Source organism: Streptopelia decaocto (assembly GCF_964273445.1).
Source record: "Streptopelia decaocto genome assembly, chromosome: 3".
NCBI lineage: Eukaryota > Metazoa > Chordata > Aves > Columbiformes > Columbidae > Streptopelia > Streptopelia decaocto.
The window spans coordinates 106139034-106165188 of record NC_138656.1 but is presented as its reverse complement, the minus strand read 5'-3'; the positions used below and the strand labels follow the sequence as shown (position 1 = coordinate 106165188).

The 26155-nt window shown below is 42.8% G+C and overlaps 1 protein-coding gene across 6 annotated transcripts in view; it reads right to left on the bottom strand.

Annotated features, from left to right (window-relative positions):
* The window catches only part of LPIN1 (lipin 1), an 85439-nt gene that overhangs the window by 54772 nt on the left and 4512 nt on the right, over positions 1–26155 (bottom strand). For 4 of the 6 annotated variants that reach the window (XM_082047529.1, XM_082047530.1, XM_082047527.1 and 1 more), the window contains exon 2: positions 4653–4709. The exons of the other annotated variants lie outside the window; for them this stretch is intronic. In XM_082047529.1, the coding sequence (XP_081903655.1) occupies positions 4653–4700 (48 nt within the window). In that variant the 5' untranslated portion in view covers positions 4701–4709. The remainder of the gene's footprint in view (positions 1–4652; positions 4710–26155) is intronic. 6 annotated transcript variants of the gene reach the window in all.

Sequence of the window (26155 nt, the reverse complement as noted above, 5' to 3'; positions counted from 1 at the left end):
TGGGTGGCTGCTATAAGGTGTCCCCAGAACCTGCAGGCTGAACAACTCCAACTGTTTCAGCCTGTCTTCATAGGAGAGGTGTTCCAGCCCTCTGATCATCTTTGTGGCCCTCCTCTGGACCCTCTCCAACAGGTCCATGTCCTTCTTACTTTGGGGGCCACAGAGCTGGATGCAGTACTGCAGGTGAGGTCTCATGAGAGCAGAGCGTAGGGGCAGAATCACCTCCCTTGACCTGCTGGTCACACTTCTTTTGATGCAGCCCAGGATATCGTTTTCTGGCTTTGAGGCTTTCTGGGCTGTGTGCACATATTATCAGGTCATGCTGAGCTTCTCATCAATCAACACGCCCAAGTCATTCTCCTCAGGGCTGCTCTCAATCCATTCTCCACCCAGCCTGTATTTGTACTTGGGATTGCCCTGACCCATGTGCAGGACTATGCACTTGGCCTTGTTGAACTTCATGAGGTTCACGTGGGCCCAGTTCTCGAACCTGTCAAGGTCCCTCTGGATGACATACTGTCCCATCAGATGCGTGTCAACTGTAACACTTAGCTCGGTTTCATTGGCAAACTTGCTGAGGGTGCACTCGATCCCACTGTCCTTGTCACTGACAGAGACATTAAACAGCACCAGTCCCAATACTGACCCCTGAGGAATGCCACTTGTCACTGGTCTCCACTTGGAGACCAAGATATAATGATCAAGATTGTACTGAAATCCCAGAAACGTGTTGGGGCACAGAATTAAATCCTGTGCATGCAGTCACAGGACAATAAATTCTCTTTAATTACTTGCACCAGGTCTGAGCAATTTCTCAGTAAATAACATTGTTTACTGCAGTCTTTCTCTTATCTAAGCAGTTCACTCTCCTAGTTTAGGCTGAGGACTTTTCACTGGTGCCTCTAAGTTCCGTATTTTAAAGCTGGAACATCGTAATTTATTTCGGTTTTACACCTGCTATCTCTCTTTACATCTTCTGTAAGGACATGTGACCTGAAGGTCTATGTGACCTTCTCTGAGGAACTGGCTTCATTTTTATGATTTCTGTATCTGGAGTACATATATAGTTAATAAATGTGATTTGCTTTGCAAAATCATGAAAATAGTACTTTTTTTTTCAGTTTCATGTTCAAATTTCCATGGGTGAGAGAGGTGTCCCTAGTAATACAATAGTAAAGCCTTCCTTCAAAATATTCTTGAAATTGAGTGTAGTCTTTGCAGAAGTGTTATAAGTGTTAGAGCACTACAATCCTTGACGTGGTAATGGATGCTTTTTTAGAACTGCAATTAAAGTGCATTCCATCTCCAGTCTAAAAATAATTATTTGGAAAACTAGATTTAGATTTGCTGTGACAACAATATATCAGCCAGTTTGGAAAATGAACTATTTAATGGAGGAAATGCATCCTGTAGATTGACAGGAAGACCTTTTTCTGATTTTTGCTGTTGTGTTTAAAGCAGAGCAAAAATTGGAATTTTACCCCAAAGGGAAATTTCAGTATTTGAATATTAATATTGAAACAAAGTCTGAAATTTAAGAGTCTTGAAGCAGAAAATGCACAAAAGTTTTTGCACGTGAAACATTTATCTTAAAGTGGGCTTATTATGGATATGTAATCTAGCCAGAAGGTATGATGTATTTGAACCGTTCTCAGGAAGCAATAATCCATTAAGGAAATATAACTCAATGTTGAACTAAGAAATTTGAAAGCATTTATTTAGTCCAGTATTAAAATACTGTAAACAAATGGGTAATCAACTCTGCCTGCTCTATGTATTATTCTCTAGACTCTGCACTTACATAAAATCCAATGAGGATCCATATATTTCTGTTCACAATTTGAAAAAAGCTTACAATCCCTTGCACATACATACAAGAACTTTTTTTTTTTTAATTATGTTTCAGACATATTTCAACAAAATGTCTGCATTCAAGAACGAGCACACTGTGAAAATAAGTTATCTTTTTTCCATAGATTTGGCAGAGGTGTTTCTTAGAAGAAGCATTTTGCATAAGTCTGTGGAAATCATTTACTTCAATGAAATTAGTGGAATCCATTTTGTTAGGTCTAGCATGTTCTGGGGAAGAAAGCCTTTGTCCTGGCAGGCTGTGTGCTTTACATATTCCATTATGCAAATCTGAGAATTCATCAGAGACTTCGCCCCCATCCTGCTACCCTTGTTACAGTTTACTGTACAGTTTATCTACTGCAGACAAATCTGCATACCATGAACAGTCTCTCAAACCTAGCAGCTTCTGCCCACAAAAGCAACATAAGCTTGTTTTACTATTATTCACACATCAGCAACATTGTGTTCAGTGTATCATGTGCAAAGAGAATTCCCATCCCAGCGAGTTTACATCCTGAAAAGTATCAGGCCTGATGCTCAGTTCACACAAAGCAACATAATCCCATTTGAGCCAGTGAAATCTGTATTACACAAGCAAAGGGTCTTGCTCATTTTTTTCAAACAGGTGGAATTTTTTTTTTAAAAAGCAATACTAAGAACAGGCAAGCAGGTAGAGCTTTGTATTAGGCTCTGCCATAGTACAGGAAGAGAACAAAGGCCCGGTCAGAAAATATGTAAAATTATTCTATTTAATAGAATAAAAAGCAAAACCATACCCACAGGTAGCTCAGAGTCATGTCAACGTACATGTCTGCTTCTGATCTGAACACTTCAGACACCCTGTTCTTCCCCACGCCCACCCCCACACTGCAATTTGGGCACAAACAAGCCTCCCTGTGCGGTCATCCTGCTGATATCAGATGTCCCTCCCCTGCAGCCCTCAGTGACAGCCCAGCTCATTCACCCGGCTTGTTTTGCATGGGGCTGGGATCATGCTAATTGCTCATCTGCTTTGTCCAGGTCAGATGTAATTTATCCTGAGTAATTCTGCTTCCTGTGACAGATACAGTTTGATAGGGTTTTCTTACTTTCCGTTTCATGCTGCTGACATGTCTGCACAGGTGTAGGCACACCTTAGTGCAAACATGTCTTTTGTCTGCAACAACTTCGGGATTTTTTTTGTCTTAGTGGTTTGCTAATTTCACATGATCTCCCTTCTATGTAGCACATTTTAAATATAGCACATCCATGTTGCAAAATTCTTCCTCCTCCTTCATATTTTTCTGTACTATGTTATGAGTAATCTAGGACAAACAGCATACTGTTGATATATAAAAATGAATTCCAAATTTTGTGAAAATAAAACATAAACTGATTCTTCTTAAAGTATAATCTTACTGCGAGAATACATTATCCTCAGTTCTTTCAAAGTTACAGCACGAGTTCACATGACATGTTTTGGTTACCCAGAAGATGGTCTTGTAAAGTTCAGAATCCCCCCTGAATGTAGATCTGAATGCTCCTCAAGTTTGGAAAGGAAAAATCACATCCATATTTTTGCTTTACATTCATTTAATTTTCAGATTTAATGCTATCCTTTGCTAATTGGAGCTCCCTCCCTGTTTACTTTACTGGCATTTTGAATTGCCAGATGATACCTTTCTGTCTGCATAGCTTGGCTGCTGAAATAGCTGTCCAAACAAAACCCTGCCAACAGCAACCAACCTCACCCACATTTCAGACTGCCTGTTTGACTTATCCACCTGTCCAGTTTAGATGGCATTGCTAGTATCAAATTCATCATAAAGGTTGGATTGCCAGTTTGTAAAAGCTGACATATCTTCATGGAACTCTTGAGCTATATCTGCTGAACCCAAGCTTTAAAGCTGCCAGGCTCTACCAACCAGCTGAGGAGCTGCATGCAAGTCACTATAGACTCCTGGATCAGAAAGGTTCCTCTGTAAACTATAGAGTATATCCCACGCTGCACCGTGTAGGTTGTATGGAAACACAAGTGGGATCCACGTGAGATAGCAGTGTAGCTATGCTAACTTCATCCAGGATAATACCTCTTCTGTTCAGCTAAGCAGATGTGTCTATGTGGCACTGCTTGGCGCTGGGTAGAAGTGCTGTGGTCCTTCCTGTGATTTCAAACATGTCAGTCCCTAATTACTCTGCCCCACCATCACTGTAAGAGTAGGTAATACAGTCCAGAGTCACTTAGGAAATCATCAGGTGGTTTCCCGGGTTTGCTTCTTTTCCCTCCTTCACCAACCATTCAGCAGCTGCAGCTCTGTAACTGGGGTGGGAAGTGCTGTTCTCCCTCTCTCATTGCTCCTCCTGAGTGGTTCTTCTGTCCAGTTCATGGCTGTGTCCCAAGACCAGCGCCTCAGAGATGTGCTTTCTGCCTTCCAGGAGAGCAGCAGCAGGGGCATCTGGGCACGTTTTCCCTGGCTTGGGACGTCTCACATTTCACATTTGCCACAGCTTTCCTGATTCTGTTCTTATTGCCCAGGTCAAGTGCCTAATTTCCAAATTTTTGTGCTGTTTCTGTTTGTAACCCACCTGACACATGTGAGGGCCACCAGTTTCACAGAGCCAGCCAGCCTTTCAAAACAATAATAATGCCTTATGGTAACAGTGTCCAAAGGGTGACACCTGGACATGCTGCACTGGGTACCAGAATGTGGACAAGAGTTAACCACTGTCTTATCCTGTTTTCCCAAAGCCTCACCAGGCTTCAAGCTGGGCCTGCCTTAAGGCACTGGAGTTAAAAAGCAAATAAACACTTAAATTCCTACGTTTAGGTTGCGAGTCCAGACATTTCGAATCCAACCAGGATCTTTCATCAATGGTATCTGAAAGAAACAAAGAATAATGAGGAATAATACAGTTAATTAACTATGAAGAGAAGTTAATGTATCCAGGCCTCAATTATGGCTTCCTCTCCTGTGATTCCTTTGCAAGCCACATTGCCCTTGTGTCATCCTCACTTGTTATCTGTACTGAGAGCTGTTCTTGATTCTTTCTTTCCACCATCTCAGTTTTCACAGTTTTGGCGGAAGGATTTAGCCCTCTGCTAGTAGGGCCTGTATCATCAGTCAGAGAGAGCTCGGGAGCAGGAGATCCCTGTGAGTTCTGAAGACACACGGACAACAACAAGCTCCGTTTATTCTTTTGCAGGATGGGGATGTCCATTGCAAAGGATGGAGGTAGACCTGTAATCCCGTCCTAGGTAAAAAAAATCTTTTCTTATGGCAGCATCCCTAGATCTGTTCATTGTATAGGAAGACCTCTAATACCCAGCAGGACAGGAGAAGGAATTTTGTAGGACAAGAGCAAAATTCAGCCCCTTTGGAGCAACCTGGAGTTCAGGGGCTGTGTATCAGAGCCAGGACTTTAATCCCTGAGTCATCCCCTGGTGACAGGGATCACAGGAGCCTCAGCAGAGTGGCTGCACTTTCAGAGTCAGCCACGAAGGTGAGGTGGCACACACTGTCACAACCTCTTTCTGAATAAACAGAGGTATGGTGACTTCATTTTTAAAGAAGCCAGAGTAGCAAGACATATTGAAATAGACTAATACCTGGTAAAAAGAGTAAGCTCCCAGTTTTGCTGGAGATGATGGGATTCATGTTTAAAATAAAAGCAAAAGCTATTGAAGAGAAATTCTGTACTGCATTTTTTAGTTTTTATTCCATAGTGAAATTTTACACTGAGAGGACTAATTCTGCAGAATTGACAAATATGATGATATGAACAAATCATTTGAAAGATTTCTTTTTGGTGTGTAGAAAAATTAACATTCAAATATAGCCAGGTTTGCTGGTGATGTGCGTTCTGAAAACATTCATATTCCCTCATATTCAAATCTCAAAATTTTTTATTAGCACAAATACTTACTGGAAACTACAAACTCATTCTATTCTTTATCCTCACGTTATATGGCACCCAGCACATTCTGTGGAATCTTACTGAGCAAATAGAAAAGGCAAGAAATGATGCCTTTTCTGAACTCTCATTTAAATACAGCTAATGAAACAATAACAAATAAGGTGGAATCAGATATAAAAAAACAAGCATTACAGAAATCAATTCACCCAGTTCTGGGAGGTGCAGTTCTTAAGGGTTTCATTGATGTTCATTACACTCACTCACACACTCTGTTATATGTATAATTAGAATAACATTTCATGTGGGTCACATGAAAAGTAAGATTGGGGTGGCACCATCAAGAGAGGACAGTAGAAGTCTGGCACGTAGCCCTTCTCTATTCACCATAATACCTTACACTTGAGCATTCCATTAGGGATTGCACCACACTATTCAAACACAATTTACCAAATCTCTCAACAACCTTATGGGCTAGGAGGTATTATTAATTCCAATTTCCAAATGAAGAAACTGATATACACCCTGATTAGATTACTTACGCTGTATTACAAAGGAAGTCTAGCATCAGAATTAGAAACAGATCTCTTTCCATATGGCCCATTGTTTTAACAACTCTATCCTTTCTATTTTCAGAAGCAGAACAAAAATACCAGCATCAATGATTAAATGATCAGAAATACTGCTACAGGCTAAATTATTAATTGAAATGCAAATGTGTGTTTTATGCAAATGCTAGGTTTCATATAATTACATTTTCCTGTTGCATGTGCCTGTTTGGGGCTAAAATGCATCTTGCTGCTTCATTGACCAAGATGGTGGCTTGAAGAGATCATAGCAATTGGCTGCTCAGGGATAACATTAAATATTTAGAACATGAAATATCAGATCAAATTCACAGTGTTTATATACTTGATGTTTGTATTTCTGGTGCATGGAAATACATATGGTATATGTGTTCTGTATTTTGCTAGGGCAAGTTTCATCCCATTTTACATGGTCTGGGATGTATGTCTCTCTTCAGTCTTTGTCACTTTTTGAATTCCAGGAGCACTTCCACCTCCCAGGGAGAGGTGCCAGCCCCATCCATGTCTTGGGCAAGTAAGAAGGAAACCCAGATGTGCTGTCTGGATGCAGTGTTTGAGGAACAATTGGGTTCATTCCCTGGAAAATGCCCACCCCACAGTTTGGCTGTAGCCTCCAGATTTCCCAAAGGAAATCAGCTGTGCAAAACAGCAACTAGTTAGGTTCCAATCCACCACCTATGCACACTGCTGGGTCGAGAATAGCTGCTTTGGGGGTGAGCTGGAGGGAGCAGCTGCACTGGCAGGCAGGACACTAGGAGGTGACACCTTCTGACTCCCAAACATCAGGAACATGTTGGCAGAATGAATCAAGGGTTTCCTATATAAATTCATCCCTTCCTCCTCTTTCCCCAACATTTGCAGTCTGATCTGGAGTCCATCCAGCTGTAAAACACCTCATATGAGTACATTTCTTTTTGAATATCTATAGTAATGAAAATATTAGACTGGCCCCCTCTCTTTTTCTTTCTCTTTCTTTCTTTCTTTCTTTCTTTCTTTCTTTCTTTCTTTCTTTCTTTCTTTCTCTCTTTCTCTCTTTCTCTCTTTCTCTCTTTCTCTCTTTCTCTCTTTCTCTCTTTCTCTCTTTCTTTCTCTCTTTCTTTCTCTCTTTCTTTCTCTCTTTCTTTCTCTCTTTCTCTCTTTCTCTCTTTCTTTCTCTCTTTCTCTCTTTCTCTCTCTCTCTCTTTCTTTCTTTCTCTCTTTCTTTTCCTTCCTTCCTTCCTTCCTTCCTTCCTTCCTTCCTTCCTTCCTTCCTTCCTTCCTTCCTTCCTTCCTTCCTTCCTTCCTCCCTCCCTCCCTTCCTCCCTTCCTTTCCTTTCCTTTCCTTTCCTTTCCTTTCCTTTCCTTTCCTTTCCTTTCCTTTCCTTTCCTTTCCTTTCCTTTCCTTTCCTTTCCTTTCCTTTCCTTTCCTTTCCTTTCCTTTCCTTTCCTTTCCTTTCCTTTCCTTTCCTTTCCTTTCCTTTCCTTTCCTTTCCTTTCCTTTCCTTTCCTTTCCTTTCCTTTCCTTTCCTTTCCTTCTTTCCTTTCTGTCACTTTTATTCCCTCTTTCCCTCTCTCTTTCATTTTATTTCTTTCTTAAAAACCAAGTTCCTGATAAATCACATCCACGATTAAATAAATAAATCTCTGAACACAATAACAGGAACTGCCACAGGAAAACAGTACATGTCATTAGCAGAAAAGTCAACAGTGTGTCGCAACAGAGTTGGTAATTGTACAATAGTGCTGTTGCCTCTGCGTTCAGTTCCTCTGGAAAACAGTGAGACAGTCCTGTAAAACATTCTTTGTATGCTGGTGTAACAACCACGCGACTCTCCAGGATCCCTGCCAGCAGTTTAAAAGTACAGTTAATGTTGCAGCTAAGAATTTGATCTTTAGAGTTGTCTCATCTCTGGTCCTGCTTGCATTTGAAAAACAACCCTAAGGAGTTTTCATTCAGTCCTGCTATTAGTGGAAAAATTTAGCATTTACTGAATGATATTTTGTCCATTGTTTATAGTGACTGTTATAAATCCACTGTCTGCCTTTACTGTTTAGTAGGCTTGGAAATGCAAACTGACATGAGTAAAAAATATTTTAAAGCAGACAGAATGCATAAAATCTTTTCTTCAGCTGTGCCAGTCTCTGCAGTCACCCTGCTGACCTTAGAGAACAAAGCTAACGTAGGGAAAAGATGACCTGGCACTTAAGTTAGTGAAATAGGACACAAGGGCTATTCCTGTACAAGAAAACTAAACAGAGTCAAGGCACAGGGGGAGGCACGGGGACACTCTGGTCTGTGCCCTGACGCTGGAAGAACAGCGCCTGGCATGTCTGCAGCCCAGCCAGCTGGCAGCTCTCAGCTTGGGAATGAGCACAGAGCATTTGAACAGGCATCTGAATTTTGAACACTGAGGGCTGAAGGAGCTTCATAGCCTGGAGGTGACTAGATCACTCCAGGTAGCATCAAAACCAGATGACGGTCACTGCTGCTGTTCAGTTCACTAGCATCAGCATAGCCAAGAGATCCAGGTGTCCACTGGAGCTACCCCACCTTTCTTCCTTCCAGGAGGGTGGACATATCACAAGCCTTGTTGCTCAGTTCTCCTTGTATCTAGCAGGAATAATATCCTCCTAAGTTGCCAGAGTATATTCATTAATAAAATTCATAAGAGAATTGTAACTTTTGGTGCAAAGCAAACTTTGCCTTTCAACTCCTAAAGAAAGGCTTTATGACCCTATCTTGGCCAGTCTGGCAGCATTAAGCCAAGTTGTACTTTTCCAAGCTAATTATGAGGCATTTAAGAATTAAGAGATATTTGTAGCTGATAGAAGATGGAGTAAAACAGGAGAGGATTCAGAGATAACAGGTATTACGGTATAATATCTAGAGAACAGATTAGTCCATATTTCATACTCTTACTGGAGTGCAAAATGTATTAAAATATTGCAAGGAAAAAATGAAAAGGTGGTAACTGTAATCCATGTCTCCTTGGGAAAGCTATGGAGATGCAGTGAGCGTGAAATGCAACAGGAAACATTTAAGCATTAGGAAAACTTCGTAATACCAGGAGCAGGCAAGCTCTGACATGGCTTTCCGGAAGAGGCTGAGATCTTCCAGAGCAGGCTGAAAACACATTTGTCAGAAATGTTTTAATTGTAGTTGAATTTGCCTGTAGGCACAGAATTGGACTGGATGATCTGTGAGTATTCCAGCCTTGTATTCTATTGTACTTTGACAGAGTGACACAGCAGGATGAGGCTGCATTTTCAGGAGTTCTTTCCTAGCAATTAAATCTCACAGGGAAAAAAATTCAGACATTGGTGGCTAAAACCCTGTTATATGAAATGTTTTGAATCTGACTAAGAAGATAGTGCAGAAGAGAGCTGTAGGGAAGCATGGCAGAGTAGCCAAGGGATGGGCTGAGTGATTTAAGTGGCTCTTCTGTCTCAAACTTCCGACTCAGTCTCACGACATCACCTGACTGGTGTTTAGCTCATCACACTGATGCAACAGATATTGTAAACAAAGTTAGTCATTTCTGCATTACTCAGTAATTTAAATCTGGTTCCTACAGTAATCATGCCTCTTAATGTAGTTAAGTACACACTGTGTGTGCTCCATTGCTGCTAACACCAGATAGAAACATCCTATTTCTTCCCTTGAGGAGCACCTGATTTTAAAAAACAATTATAAGACCCACCTCTGATGCCCACATTTTCTCTGTGGTGTGGGTGACTAGTGCAGAGCAGCTGATCTGTTCTCCCACAGAGGCCCAGAGCCAGTATCTTTGATGAGGAGATGCAGTCTCCACTACTGAACATCTTTTAAACAACAAAGAAAAGGAAGGCCACCTTCTTTTAAGATAAGATGACATAACTAAATTCAGCATATGACCAAATTACCTTTCTAAATGTCATAAAGAAAACTGCTTCCTTGTATCTAGAATAGTCAGATTTGACTGACAACATTAAGTTTCTGTGGAGAGATGTAACTGGAGTCGGATGAAACTTGGGACATCAGTAAATATGGTAAATGAAATGTAACTGCAGAGACCTTTGTCAGAAACTTCAGTAGTGAGTTCCTAGTCAAATGACCTGATGTGTTATCCCACCAAGCCAAAGAATTCCTGTCTACATTTACTTTCTACACAAAGGCTACCAAAATAGAGCTGCTGGTCTGTAGCAGGTCATAGGGGAGGACTACAGCACATGCAAATCAGCACAGCAGAGTTTAAGTGCTTTGCAGCATGAAAAGCATAGTCAAGCTTTGTCATATGAAGTGGATGAGGCTCAACAAGAAAACAGTTTTGCTTCATCACCTCACTCAAACTTGGCCTGCATCATTGCTTTCAAGTCAGAGGAGCCATTATGCTCTAGCATTTTGGTAGCTCTGGAGTCCCAAGACATCTCATGGAGAGGGAGGCACAGGTATGGGGTGGGCAAATCCCAAACAGCTCGGAGCCTCCTTGCCCAGCCTTCACAGGCTGCATTGCTCTGGGGTCAGCCTGGGATCCAGGGCAGCTCCTGCAGCATGAGCACAATGTTATCCCTTGCCCTGTCACTGCTGAAGGTACAGATAGCTGCATTTTGCACTACCTAAAGTCTGTAAATTATTTTAAAATCTAGACTTATGCTGAATGCTTTTTAACAATCCAGCATCCATGGCATTTCTGCTCTGGAGCTCCAATCTTCTTGCTAAGCATCAGTGGGAGAAGAGGAACTGTTGGACAGCAGCGGTCTGCAGCAGAGCCCAGGCGTGTTGCTTTGCTGACCACGTTTGAAAGTGAATTTGAGGAAAGGCAGAAGGAGCATTACATGGCAGTTAAATTATTTTGCCAGACGCCTTGTTGAGTATGTCTCAGCACTGGGTTAACACATGAGACTCCAGCACAGGTCTTTGAAATACATGCATACAGCTGCCTTAGGCCAGGTCTGAATTCTTTCTGCCAAGCTCCTCCCATTTCTAAATGCCGTGTTAGTCATAGTGAAAATTATCAGATGTTTATCTAAAATCTTCTGACACATCAACTGACAGTTGATAAAGGCCATTTCCTCATCTCCACCAAACCATTCAGCTGGAGGAGCGTGTTTGACCACCACCTCCATTGGCTGGAGTGGTGGCCCCACCACCACACCTGCTGCTGGCGTTTGGCAGATATTTTAATGACAGCAGTTAACACCGCGCCTGGGAGTGTTCCTCTTAGGAACTACCCCAGGCTACCAAAAGATGTTTCATGAGGTGATGTCTCCACATCACCCGATCACCACACTCTCCTTCATGACTTCAGCCTTCCCAGACCCAGGGGCCTCCCAGCCCTCTCCTTTATGGGGCAGCCTGGCCATCAGGCCTGGAAATGGGTGCTGCTGGCTCTCCACTGGACCACCAAGGAAGGCCATACATGTCTTTCACCAGAGGAGGGTTAATATGACCACCTCCTCCTCACAGTTCAGGGCAGAAAGCTGGTGGGTAGTGGAGCTGCACAACTTAGGTATCTGCACCATACGTGCCCCTGCATGTTGGGCTTAGTCTTGTGACAAGCTTTGGGTTGTTTGGACCCTCATTGTTAAGTAAGAGACATAGAAGTTCAGAGCTAGATTTGTCAGAATATGGGGTTTGCACCCATGAAGAATCTGGAAGCTTTGGGTTTTGTATGATAAATAGAGAACAGACCGAGCTGATGCCTGTCCCATTGGTTTTCATACTGAGACACCACATCCATGCTTAGTCATGCTCACAGAGGACCCTCAGGAAGGAAAAAAGACAGGAGCTATTAAGGAGCTCTTGGCTTAGTTCAGACATATCCTGGTCAAACAGGTAGGGCAGCAGAGCTAAACCCTGAGCGGTCCTGTTTACAAGCTTGAGAAATGGGGTTTGTGACACATGCTGGATCTCCAGGCTCTGCAGCAGCAGAAGTGTGCAGGAATAAAAACTGCTACAGCTGCTGTGCTGCTGCCTGCTCTCTAAATAACACCGGGCACAGGCAGTGTGTGTTTTCACTGGCTGGGAAAATTTGCCATAGGTCACAAACAAATACTTTATAGAAGCTTATGGCGAACTTTGGAAATGAGCATTTCTCTGATTCCATTTATTTTCTGTGTAAATCTAGGCAGGAGTTTCAGGAGTGGGGATGGGGTTAGGGAGATGACAGGCACAAAAGTGGGTGCTGCATGCTGAAAAGCTGTACGAGTGTTTTGTGTTGTGAATTGAAGCCTTTGTTCATTTGTCCAAGGCAGCTGCCTCTGTAGCGAGACATAAAAGTAGCAGCAGCAAGTGGGAGGTAATGGTCACATCTGTGGCTGACCTTTAAAAATCAGCTGGGCCTTTCATTCTCTGTTTACTCGCTTTGTTTACTTGTAGGATTTTACTCAGAGGTCTTCCCTGTGGGTATCATAGCTATTTTATACTGCAGATGTTGCTTCCCATCCCCCTGCCCATTGATTTGTGGTAAGCCTACCATCAGAATGCAATTTATTCGGAGCAGATTAAATTTTGCCACATATGGAAGCTGCTTTGAGTCAGTACTGATATCTAAGTACTTGTATATAAATTACCATCCAGAGTACCAGCAGAGTAATGTGTACATCAGATTTCAATATATGGCTTCATGACAGGTTTGAAAGAGTGATAACAAGCCTGCATTAAAGTGCCAGTGTATTAAAATACGTGTGTGGCTTTTCCATTTTTCTCTGTCCATCTGGGAAGAAAGAATATAGACAGGTTTGCTGTGATTCTTTCAAACCTTTCATGAAGTCAACTTGTAAAGGCTCACATGCACATAATTAACTGCAGAAAAAAATGTATCGTCTTCTATGTAGTCTTCATAGTTTTTTTTAAAGGGATTTGCTAGCAACAGCCTTTTAGGGAGCAAGTGTAGGTCATTTTGTGAAACATGGGTATGTTTGTAATATGGACAGGACAGACCTTGTGTCACAAGATCAGATTTCTGAAGTGAAAACAACAGGAGAGGAAAAACAATCCTACATCAGAGGGGTGCGTCAGGAAGTTTGGAAACTTCCATTGTGGCTGGCACTATCACAGGTTTTCTGTGCTCTGCTGCACAGCCCAGCTTCTCGGTTTTTTAAAAATATAAAATACACAAAATAGTATCAACCTCAGACTACTGTTATGAACTGAATTTCTTGACGTTCACAACAGTTCTGAGTTCCTTGGGTCAGTACATAGTGTTCACATATAGTAAAGACTACATATACATAAAAGTAAACATGAGTTCATAAATAGACTTTGGAGGCAGTTCCCTGCTGGATTTTATCCAGGAAATCAGAAAATAAGGAGGAGGGCAAAGCTAAGTGTGTGTTTCATTGCACGTGATTTGTTTTTCTCACTAACGCTACATGCTGTACAGGACGATTTCTAGGAAGAAGGAGGTGGCCATAAAAACCAATCAAAATATGCTACAATTTTTCTGACTAGTAGATAAACAGCACATGCAGAAAAAGAGGAAGTTTTTAACTCAAATCCTTGGTGAGAAGGATCACAGAATGCAATGGGGAAGGAGTATTTTATTCCTGCAGAGCAAGTTTAGTATTTGCTAGTATTTAAAAAAAAAAAAAAAAAAAAAAAAAGCTTTAAAAGTCTTTAGAAGTATTTTAGAACATGTTAATAATCCCTTGGGCTTAACTGGACTTTAATTAATACTAAAATAATTGGACTGGCTTTGAAACTGTTCCACCATCTAACAAAATATCACACTTTAGAGGTTCCCTGCCTCTCCTACTTCCCTCAATATTTTGCCTCAACTAAGCTCAGTGGCCTGGCATCTAATGCTCTCTTTTGCTAAATGTCATGTATCAATAGTTCTTCTGCAGGCAGCATGATGCTGAGTGAAGCCTTACAGACATCTCGGCTGTGGAGCATGCAGTTTCCATCACCAGCAGATGCTCCACACAGGGCTCGCTGACCCCAGCACAGAGCAACAGGTCCTAACGTCAACTACAGGTGTCTTATTTTATGCTCCTGAAGATGCCACTGCTGCTAGACTGGGGGTGAAGCAGCACTAGGTTGATACAGCAACAACCAGCTGCCTGTGGCAATGCCTTGGGGCTCTCTGTTTTCTGAATTTGTAGCTTAAGAACATTATGGAGAGTCGGGTCCCAAGATCTGTGCCACAAACCTCTCCCAGAGTCCAGTGATGTGACCAAGAACATCAGAGATTCACCTCTGTTGGTGGAGGATCCTGACCGGTATTTCTGTTACCTACACAGGGCTGGTTTTCCCCAGAAAATTTTTAAATTAAATTAATATATTAGGAAGTCAGCAAAAAGTGAAGTAGTGACAAGAGATAATCTATTCACTGTATCAGGCTCCAGTATATTTACTTGTTTTCTTTCCGTTATGCAGTGCCCATAATGTAATTATTCCTATGTGAAGGGAGCCCTGCAGAGAGCAAGCACACAGGTCCAGCTGTTCTTGTTTTGCTTGAGGTGGCAACACAGGACTCTACCTTTTCAGAGCCTTTCTCACCCACGTCACAGTCTTCATTATGTGTCATCACTTGAGTAGAAAGATTTCCTGCCTCTGGGTTAGTTTGTACTAGTTTTAGTGAGATAACATTAGATTTGGAATCCCCATGGTATAGAGTGCAAAGATGTTTAACATAAGAACCCTCCTATATTCAGCCCAGATGCACCTATCTGGATTTAAGGAGAGAGAATAGTCCCCCTGAATCCAAGGTCACCTTTCTCAAGTGGCGTCAGATCCTGAAGCTGTCCCTCTTACCATAACAAAGATGGTTACATTTGGATTCCCTTCCTAATCAACAGGAAGTGTAGAATTGCTAGAGCATGATCCATCTGACCTACCTTAAGCTGACAGAATCACAGAATCCACTGGGTTGGAAAAGACCTCAGAGATCATCAAGTCCAACCCTTGGTCCAACTCCAGTCCATTTACTAGATCATTGCACTAAGTGCCATGTCCAATCTCAGTTTAACAACCTCCAGGGACGGCGAGTCCACCACCTCCCTGGGCAGCCATTCCAATGCCTGACCACTCTCTCTGTAAAGAATTTCTTTCTAATATCAAGCCTAAATTTCCCCTGGCAGAGTTTAAGCCCATGGCACATGACACAGAGCACTCAAAAGTAGTTTGTTTTCTGTCAATGGACCTCTGGCTTGTTTGGGGAAGACCATTTCTGTAACTGCCAGCTTTTCTTTTTCCTTTACATTTTTCACCCTTTTCCCCCACAGGATGGATCTCTTTTGTACTTTGCCAAAAGCATACTGCTTCCAACAGGGGTTGCAGCTCCACAACACAAAGCCAGCTTTCCTTCAGCAAAGGGGGGCAGTGGAAAACTGAAAACAAGTGCATATGCATCCTGAAAATCAGTAGCTGTCAAAAGAGCTTCGTTTTTATCAGTATTAAATTGTGCCAGGGTTTACAAAGTAAAAGAACATGCACTAAGACTCATTTTATACTGCTGTTTACTGGCCTTTAGCAATGCTTAGAAGCATAAATTGTGGCCAACTTTGCCACACACTTTACAGGGACAAAACAAAAAGGTTGTGCCAGGATTTTGTGCAATCCTCCCTTATTTAAGAAAGTGAAAGATTTCCAAATATTAACAATTAAAAGTCTGGTCAGTCATTTACTGGCTGCTGCTTGTCACCAGTTTTATTAATATAATAAGGAGCAAGGCATCTTTAGTGCAGGCAGCGTAGGATGAGCTGAAAAGTTTGCTTGATGTGCATAAGCATGTTGAGGAATGTGCTGCCCAGCTGCCGCGAGGCTGGCGAGCAGTCAGGATGTATTTCTGCTTCATCACTCCTGATGTTCTGGTTTCAGGGATGCTTGTCTGGGGATTTTTAAAGGCCTTTTACAAGCAAAAAATAAACTACCAGCATTACCAAGCAAATAAGGCCACCGTTTTTCAATAGCTGTGTATTGCCAGAAGTCAGCTAAAGTGAGGAACTGCCTCTCACATGTGGAAATGTCATGCAGCTCTCTAGTGAGTAGTACTATATTCCCTAACCTTAGCCTGAGCTTAAGCAAGCTTACAGTTCCCTCTGTAGGCAGTGGAGAGGTAGAAATTATTTCATAGAATCATTTTGGTTGGAAGAGACACTCAGGATCATCGAGTCCAACCATAACCTAACTCTAGCACTAAACCATGTCCCTGAGAACTTTGTCTAAATGCCTTTTAAACACCTCCAGAGATGGTGACTCCACCAGTTCCCTGGGAAGCCTGTTCCAAAGCCTGACAACACTTTCGGTGAAGAATGTTTTCCTAATATCCAACCTAAACCTCCCCTGGTGCAACTTGAGGCCACTTCCTCTCGTCCTGATTTATTCCAGGGCTGATTTATTCCAATGGGAGTGATGCCTTCAGTTGAGAAAACAGCCCTTCTTTTGGGACATCCTTCTCCTTCCACTGAACACAAACATGGTAACAAACCCTGCAGCATCCTACTTCACTCCCTCTGATGTAGGTGGAGATTAAATGAATCCATGGGAAAGCAGGAGTGGGGAGCTCCAGGGAACCCGTGGGAATCCCAGGCATGGCTGGGATTGAGGCTTCTTCCCCAGATGCCACATGTGGAAGGGCTACAGGCTCATGCCTCTGGTATTTGCAGTGCTCCAGAGTGGCAGTTGGAGGCTCCCTCTGGCTCCTGACAGAAGCTAAGGGAGAGCATTGCTGGGCTGGATGCAGCCCAGCTCTTGCATACACCTTACCTGGGTGCTCTGTGTGAGAGAAACCTTTTCCCCACCAGCCAGTGCCCCCATCCCCACGGATCTGTCATCCCTCAACCCCTGACTCCAATTCACTCTCACCTTTCACCCCCCATCTCTGCCCAGTGTTTCTCTCAAACCTGGCTCTATCTCCACTAACAGTCTTTTCCTACTTATAGGCTCCAGGCAAAGTTCCCAGCCCAAGAAAAAGCTAAATATCTGGGTCCTGTACTAAGCACTGAGTTAATACTTAGTCCAGAACACTTTCATAGTGCCTCAACCATGACAGAAACCTCCCACTCCTACCCAGCTGCCCAAAACTGCTGAGAAAACAGTTGGGAAACTTGACCATTGCATCTCCTGCTACACTGCCCTGTCACCCCTGAGGCACATGCTGCCAGCAGGAAAGTGGACACCTGCTTCGGTCTTCTTGCAGTCATTAAGTGCTGGTGTAGTATGTCTGCCAAACCCCTATTAATAAACAACCTTTTTGTCTGTCGCAGAGTTATGCCAAGATAAAATGCCATTCCCTTCTACCATCCAACTTCTTTGTGTTCCACAGGTCCTGACGTGGCTTTCTTTTCTGCACTGTTTCCTAATTTACTGAGATTTGTGCAGCACTTACAAGAGGAGGAAGAATTTCAAAATCAGCGAACTAGTCACATAAATAAGAGTTACAGGAAGCTACTTGTTCTCAGCTGTACCATTATGGCCTGACTATGCACAACCTACCATCCTAGTGGGGAGGAAGAGAGAGAGAGAAAGAATATTAATGTTGAATAAACACAAGCACAGTTTATATCCAAATGTTTTGCTGCAGAAATGTTCTGTGGGCATCTTCATGGGCTCCTGCTTTACAAGTCTAATGCAGCAGCTGGAGAGGAGCAGAAGGGACAGATGAAAAATAAAGCAAACTTCCTTCTTCCGTCATTTTAGCTTCCTTCGCTTCATGTTGCTTTTTACATAGAAGGGGGAGGAAAGCATTATTGTGTTTACAATCTGCTTATTAAATGCATTACCCCCTTTTATATACAACACAGCCTTCATGAATCTCAAATTATATTACAAAAGATGTTATTAGCATAATTCTCTTTTAACGGGTGGAGAAACTGAGAGAGTTGCAGTGGGTTATTGAAACTCACCCAGCAGAACAAGGGAAAATAGCTTCATCATCCCGCGTCAGGCCAGCGCTGCACTGATTAGGCCAAGAGCTATAGTTCATTTCCCAATCTTAGCTGAGAGTCAAGTTTTACTTGATTTACAGTCAAGTTTTGGTTTCTCTTGCACATGACATAAAATTTCCAGGGCAAGGGATTTATGAGTACACAAACATTTTTACCAAAGGTCGTGTCTGTATTACTTTAAATTAGCTCATTTGTAATGACTGTTGCATTTCCACTGACCTTCCAAAAAATGCTAGGACTTGGCCAGTGAATTCAATTTAGCTAAGGATATAAAGACAAAGGACATTTAAATACCTGTGGGAAAACTCTTCCTGAAGTTTAATCTGTTTTAAATTAGGCAAATACAAATTAAGGAAACTGTTGTTTTTCAAGAGAGTTTTCATATAAGTATTTCTTGCAATTTATTTATTTATAAAAGAGTACATTTGCATTGAATTTTCTAAGTGTCCCTCTGCAGGAAAGCCCCCTCCAGATGCCTTGGACTCATAAGAACCTCTAAGCAAAGCTTTCAGACTGGTGGTGCTCAGACATTTATGGTGAAAGGAGATCCCTGAACTCAAGAGATTTCTCAGAGATACTTAGTGGGATGGAGATCCAATAAAGCCTGGACTTATACCTGTGCCTCATGTTTCTCTGTCTTCAAGCATCTAAGAATTATTAGTCCATGGGATTATAAAATACTTAGGAAAAGACAGGGCAATCCATCATGATTTCCAGATTTCAAAGGAAAATGAATGATTTTATTAGCAAAGCTATGCAGAACTCCTAATTGCTTGTTAAATAAAAATTAACCTTGAGATGCTAGATGATATATTATTTGCTTTTTAAAAGGTCACCTCTGTCCTGTAGCAGATGGCCATATGGAGGATGTTAGCATCAAAGCTGTACTACGTGCAGAGGGTGAGCAAAGATAACCCCAGCATAATGCAGAAAAAAACACCCCTGAGACGTAAAACACAAATGCAAAGGTAAATAAATTAAATACCTTCATCCTGATTAGTAGGTATACAAAATATCTGTATGTAAGAATACATCCAGATTAATGGACCTTTTTTTTTAAGTATACATCCAATGTAATTGACCATGCTTGCTGCAGGCTGTTAATTATCATATTGCCTCATTTTTAACACAAGGAAGATAAATAGTAGACACCAGCCATAAATAATGTGTGTGACCACTGGAGGTCACTTTTGATTTAGAAATCCTCCACTTTAGAGGCCTTTTGATAGCAATGCAAGTTCTGCAAAAGCAGAAGGGAGCAAAACTGGAGTTCACAATGAAAATTCATTGGAAAGCATTTATTTCATTTTAGGATATTTTGTAACCCAGAAGGGCTTCAGGGAATTATAGCAAATTATCTTCATGAAACAGCTATTCTCACTAAATTTCTACCAAATTGCAGAATTCGCAATGTGGCTATTTTGTCCTGAAAGGCAATAACATTAATCATAAAATCACAGAATAAATCATAAAATTAATCATAAAATCATAGAATAGTTTGGGTTGGAAGGAACCTTAGAGTTCATCTAGCCCAACCCACCTGCCATGGGCAGGGACATCTTCACCCAGATCAGGTTGCTCAGAGCCCCATCCAGTCTGGCCTTGGATGTCTCCAGGGATGGGGCATCCACAGATTTTCTGGGCAGCTGGTTCCAGTGCCTCACCACCCTCATGGTGAAGAATTTCCTCCTTATAGCTAATCTAAATTTCCCCCCTTTCAGTTTAAAGCCATGACGCCTTGTCCTATCACTACATGCCCTTGTAAAAAGTCCCTCCCTAGTGTTCTAGATTCCCTTTAGATACTGGAAGGCTACTATGAGGTCTCCCGGAGCTAATAAATCAGTGGGTTGAAACAACAACTATAGGACTGGTTTAGAATGAAAAATAACTTTTTTTTTTGTCTTTTTGGTTGGCTGTGTACTTAAAAGAAAAAAATGTTAAAACAATTCACCTGATCATGGACCAGATATCTACCACTAGCTCAAAGGCTCCAAGTTTCAGGCTTTTGCCACTGAAGAAGAAGGAACAAAGAAAAGTAGCAATATTTTGTGTACTGGCATAATTTCTAGATTAATCCTGCAAAATATTACTTCTCTGAGGGGGTCATCCTTAGATGATTGATACAACTGACTTCAGAGGCAAAGTGTATCTAAATAAAAAAAGTTTTCTAGACTAGCCTCCATGTTCAGCCTCTTTCTTTTTGCAGTTTTTCTTGTTTGCTCAGGCTCTCATGAAATGGGGCTGCTTCCCGGCCTCTTTTGCTTGGAACTGGCCATGCAATTCCTTCATCTCTCATATTCCCCATCTCTGCTGGGCAAAGGACAATTTGCTCATCCATTATAACAGTGCATTTCAGCAGCAATGCCACAAAAACAACATTACTCGAAGATCAGACTGAGGATCTTGCAAAATTCAGCAGACAGAAGGGAAAAATGGAAGAGAAGGCAAGAGAATATAGAAACTACATAAATCCCTCCATTAGTATTTTTTTTCTTGGCCTTTCAGAAGGAAGGATAGAGAATTTGTTGTGAATGAGCACGTCTCTGTTGCCTAGTGCCAGTGCCTATAATAGAGTGCCTGGTGTGTTTGAGGCAATGATTGCTCTTTTGTCCTGTGGTCTGTGGTTTTGATGATGAATTTCCTGGGAGACTGTAAAGATAAAAATCACAGCTTGCCACTTGTTGAAGATTTAAAGAGCTATAACTTCTGAGTGGTAATACTGAGGGATAAACAGACTTTCGACTCCTGCCTATGAGCACCATGGCAGTGCTGCAGAATTTCCCAGGACACTGAAACCTCATGTCCCTGGAGCCTTACTAAAAATACATATTTTTAACATTTTTTACTTACTTCTCTTTTTTTACTTCAGTTCCTAAACCCTAAACAAAACTCACAAGCACACAAAATCCCTGCCCACGAGCAGAGTGTCAGGCCCCTCTAGGACACAATGCAAAGTCTCTGCGAAGCTGATAGGACACTTTGCTGTGAGCTTTGCAGGAAAATTATTCCAATACAGCAACAATGGGCACTGGCACAGGTGTCCAAAGAGCTCGAGGATGGCAGTGAAGGTGCAGCAGAAGGTACCAGCTTCAGCTGAAACAATACAGGCCGTAGGCTAAAGGGGAAACAGTTTCAGAAGCTTCTTTTTCTCTCTGCATTCATATATATGACGTTGTACTGGTAATTTCTCATAAAAATCAGTGGCTAGTTTTCCTGTGAGGATAGATACTGGTACCAAGAGAGAAAATTAATTCTGAGGATTGTCTTGGGTCACTTTCCTTCCTCATTTCATGAACTGCAATCCCAGGTGGGATGTACCTCGGTTCTAAACCACAGTGCATTTAAATTGGGCATGGGGAGGGCTTGAGCTGTAAGGCAGTGTGCACTGTCAGGATGGGCATACACAGGGCTTTGAGGGGAAACGTGCCCTTTTTGCTGGTCCTTTATTCCACGAGCAAGCACAGCTTTGCTTTCTGCTCCCACACTCACTTCCATGCTTATTTCCAGCCCTCAACATATGCAGCTCTGTTTGCAATTTCTTAATTACTTCTAGGTCTGTTAAAACAACAAGATCCACGAGAACATTTGCTCCCATTTCCTTACCCACCCTCACATATATATAATTATGATCAAAGCAGAGGTCAGTTCTGCATTTCCTGAACCATTTTGCCATGAATGCTCTTCTCCAATGATCTCACCGTTAAGGTGCTCATTAAAACTAGAGGATGCACATTCTGTGGTGCCAACACACTGGTCCTTGTTATGACACCCACGGTGTCGTGGTTCCCTGGGTGACGATGGTGGGAAATGCTCAGATGATGACAACCCAGACTTATCTGCTCCTCGATTTGGAGCAGAAACTCTTTGGGAGCCTGCAGTATAAGCACCAGATGTCTGCTGCTTTTCAGGAAGCTTTTTCTTATCTCCCTGACACAGGGGACTTTAAATGGAAAAAAGTTTTAACCTTCACCATGACTGGTAAGAGCTTGATAAATCTTTAAATACAAATGTCTGAAAGTGGGTAGCAGGAAATAAATATGTATCCATGCTTCGAAATATCTCAGATTTTAAGGCAGCCCTAGTTCTTGGAGATGAGTTTGTGTTTTGTGCCTGTTTGGACTGGGTTTTTCTTGTGTGCTCCACTTTTAGGAGTGTTTTGAACTTGCAGCCTGGATCTCAGTGTGGGTTTTTCTCAGCTGCTCAGACAAAAGCTCACCCCTGAGCTGACCAGCCCTCAGCCTGTGGCCTTGACATGGTGCAAACTCCTGCACCAGGTGAGGTTCACCTGTCACAGACCACCACAAGGACTAGGAGAGCCGGAAACAGAGAGGTTAACACTCTGCATTTACGGCAGCATAAGATAAATCAGTGTTATTAAAGCATTACTCGTCATGCAAGGTAATCATGCAAAGGCAGTGTAGGCGGCAGGAACTGGGGGGCGAAGCAGCTGACAGCCTTGATACTGTTTTGTACCACTTAATATCCTCACAGCCTCAGGTCCCCAAGGACCAAGCTGAACTTTCAGATCTATATTAAGACAGGGCAGGTTCCCTGAGACGTGATCTGCAGATACAGAAGGATCACTGACCTCCAGCAATCTGCTCTAAATAAAATGCAGAAGGACTGCGTCTCCAGTCATCTCCCCCAAGAGGTGCTGAGCGAGCTGCAGGGTGAACAACAGGGAATGGTCTGGGTTCGATTTACTGTTTGTTTTTCAGCAGGTGGGAAGGCAGCACACATGCTTAATGAAGGTGAAGGAAAGCAGATCTGTGGTGAAAACCTTTGAGCCTTATTTACCCGTGCCAAAATCCATCCTCCTGTCGCTGAAGCGTCAGCCCTGTGGAATGGGAGCAAGGGGCTGTGACCAGGTCATACCTGCTCCCCAGCTACAGCTGCTGGCCTGCTGGGGATAAGAAGCTCCTGCCTCTGAAAAGCCTGAGGTTTGCTCAGCAGGCCAGTGCAAAAAAGGCCCAACAAAATAGAACAGAACAAGAGCCCACACTATGGACCTTGTGCACAGGCGGTAGTTGAAATCTTGTGCCTGAAGTGCTGCAGACCAGCTGCGGGACAGAAAGCCGGCAGGGAATCAGGCCCCATATGAGAGATCCCTCACCAGGGAAGGTCCATGGGATGGGGCAGTCCCAGAGCCCAGGCCATTCCCATCTGCGGGGACAGCTGGGAACAGTCCCACTGTCAGAGTAGCTGGGGCATCCTTGCTGTAAATTGCAGGAGACTCAAGGTGACCACAGCCACCAGGTGAGTGGCTCTGATCTCCAGATGGTTTTTGTGCAGTAAAAGTTTCACAGTGAGAGACACACAGATGTTTTTAGCTTTCAAAAAAACTGGTGATAATTAAATTGTTAGCCCCTCTGGAATTTGGTAAATCCAGGACTACCTGCAGCCCTGGAGAAATAACAGTGTTTTATCAATGAGCCAGCAGTTTGGTCTGGGACTGGGCAGAGACTGACAAGAAACTTGCCCTTGAGAAGCCAACAAGTCTCCCTCCCATGGCAGCATCAATGGCAGCTGCAGCACTGGCAGCAGATGGCAACTTAATTGCAGCAAGGCACCGCATTCCTAGAAGGCTTCTCCCAGAGGAGAACACAATATAAGCTCCATGTTAACTTAGCCTAAAAAATTTGGGGGGAGGAGGGAAATTAAGGTTATAGTTTTCAAGTGTGCCCATATACTTTGAGTACCCAGTATAAGTGGCTCAGGAGGGATTTTCACAGATGATCGGCTTTCGCAGTTCAGGTGAGATTTGTAGAAATTCCTCTGAATGTGAAGGTCCCGAGCCAGTAGCTCAGAGCAGAGCTACCTACAGTCAGTGGAAACGCTGGAAAATAAAACCTGAATTTTGCCTCAGGCCATATGGGAAGGTTGTATTTGATCCTGGAATTTGCACAGATCTCCTTGTGTCTGCAACTCAGAAAATGCCCCCATGGCTCAGCCACTGGGGCTGCTGGGGGGACACAGAAGGGAGGGTAGGGGGACATAGCCCAGGGATGGCTGGGGGCAAGTCAGGCCAGGTACCACGTCTCTGTCTGAGATAGCTCCATCACCCTGCTGAAACATTTTTACTATGAGGGTGGTGGAACACTGGCCCAGGTTGCCCAGAGAGGTGGTAGATGCCCCATCCCTTGAGACACTCAAGGCCAGACTGGACGGGGCTCTGAGCAACCTGATCTAGTTGAAGATGTCCCTGCTCATTGCAGGTGGGTTGGACTAGATTACCTTTGAAGATCCCTGCCAACCCAAACTGTTCTATGATTCGATGAATACAAGTGCTCTTTGCCCCAGGCTGGAGGAGCAGAAACATTCTCCACACATGACTCAGTAGTGTCCATTTTGGGCAATATTTGGTTGGAAGAGAAGCTCCACAGCCAGCCTGGGGCTCCTCCACCCCAGCTGGTGGCTGTCCCTGCAATGCAGCAGCCATACAGCCTGACATGGACATGTGTCCCCCAGAGCAGCCTCACAACATCCTTCACTGGTGAGGCATCTGCCTGACCTAGAGCACGGGGATTTCCAGCACATTCTTAAAAAGAAGAAAAAAATAAAAAACCCTGACTGAATCGGTGAGGCAATGAAAAAGCTAGAATCCAGACAAAGTAATCACTGGAATAAAGGGCCTTCCTCCATGTCCCCACCACCAGCCTCATCCCTGCTCATCACACTTGTGCCCAGCTGCCAACAACAGCAGGTGACACAAGCCCAGCTGCCACCGCATGCCCCACGTGCTCAAATGTGGTTGCCAGTCCCAGTGCCAGCCCTACATTAATGGTGAGGCTGGGACGAGTTCCTCACCAGTCGCACATGGCCCATCTTGTCGACTCTTGCAGACACTGTCACTGTCTGCAGGTTGGTAGAGTCCATCACTGAGGGTTTGTCACCAATGGGAAGAGGGGAGTGTGGAAGAGCCTTGTCAAAATGTCAGTGACACACTGCTTCTCTGTCACAGCCAGACCAATCCCTTGAGGTGCATATGTTGTCTTCTACGCCCTCTTTCTGTACATCATGGGCTTCTCAACTCCCCAGCCCTGGCAGAATCCTCCCCTCCTTGACATTCCCATTTCCAACAACACAGGTTAGTCATCATTTTCTGTTCAAACTTCACATGCTGTTACTGGTGGAGAAGAAACTGAACAGGTTTTTAAGGTAACTTTTTCTTGCTGCTTAATCTGTTGTGTCATTACCATAAAGCTGCCTTCCTAAGTAGGTTTCTGTTCCAAGTCTAAGGGTGCTTTTGTTTGAATTCTAGTACCACCATCCCCACCATATCAGCCTCTCTCAGTGGTGCATAATTTATTTGTCTGGAATTTGTTTCATAAATTTTCATTATTACTCCTCTGAAAAGGACAGAATTGTACAATCTCCTTCATTTCCTTAGAGAAATAAAATGTATGAAGTAATATTTGTGTGGTCTTCTTGCAATGTCATGGTAAATCAGAGGAAGCGTTTTGAGGTCTAGATGCTCACTAAACCAAGGTTTCGCTTCTGGAAGCATGTAATTTTTTAATCACACTGTACATTTTGAAACCTAGGGTTCGTATGTTTATCTTTGCATACCTAGGAAATCTTTTTATCAAAGAGCTCTCTCTTATGAACATTTAGTATTCTCAAATGTATGTATTCTGTCATCCTCTCCAAGGACCACAGTTTTGTCTGTACTCTACAATGTACTGATATGCAGAAACACTTCTGTAAATCTATGGAGGCAAGTGGTTCTTCTTTTCTGAAGCCCTTAGCAGAAGCACAGAGTCAGCAACACCTAAAGGCCAAAAGCAACTGTTTCAAATGATCTTTACCACATCTATTTCTATCAGAAATCCAATATGCTGTATATTTTAAATAACAGTGTTTATTTAACTTGTAAGGAAACTTACACATTTGTTGCAGAATAGATTGTCCCACAGAGCAGTGGGATCCGTTATTTCCGTTGGCAGTTTAAGAGACTTATAAGTTAAGGAAATTCC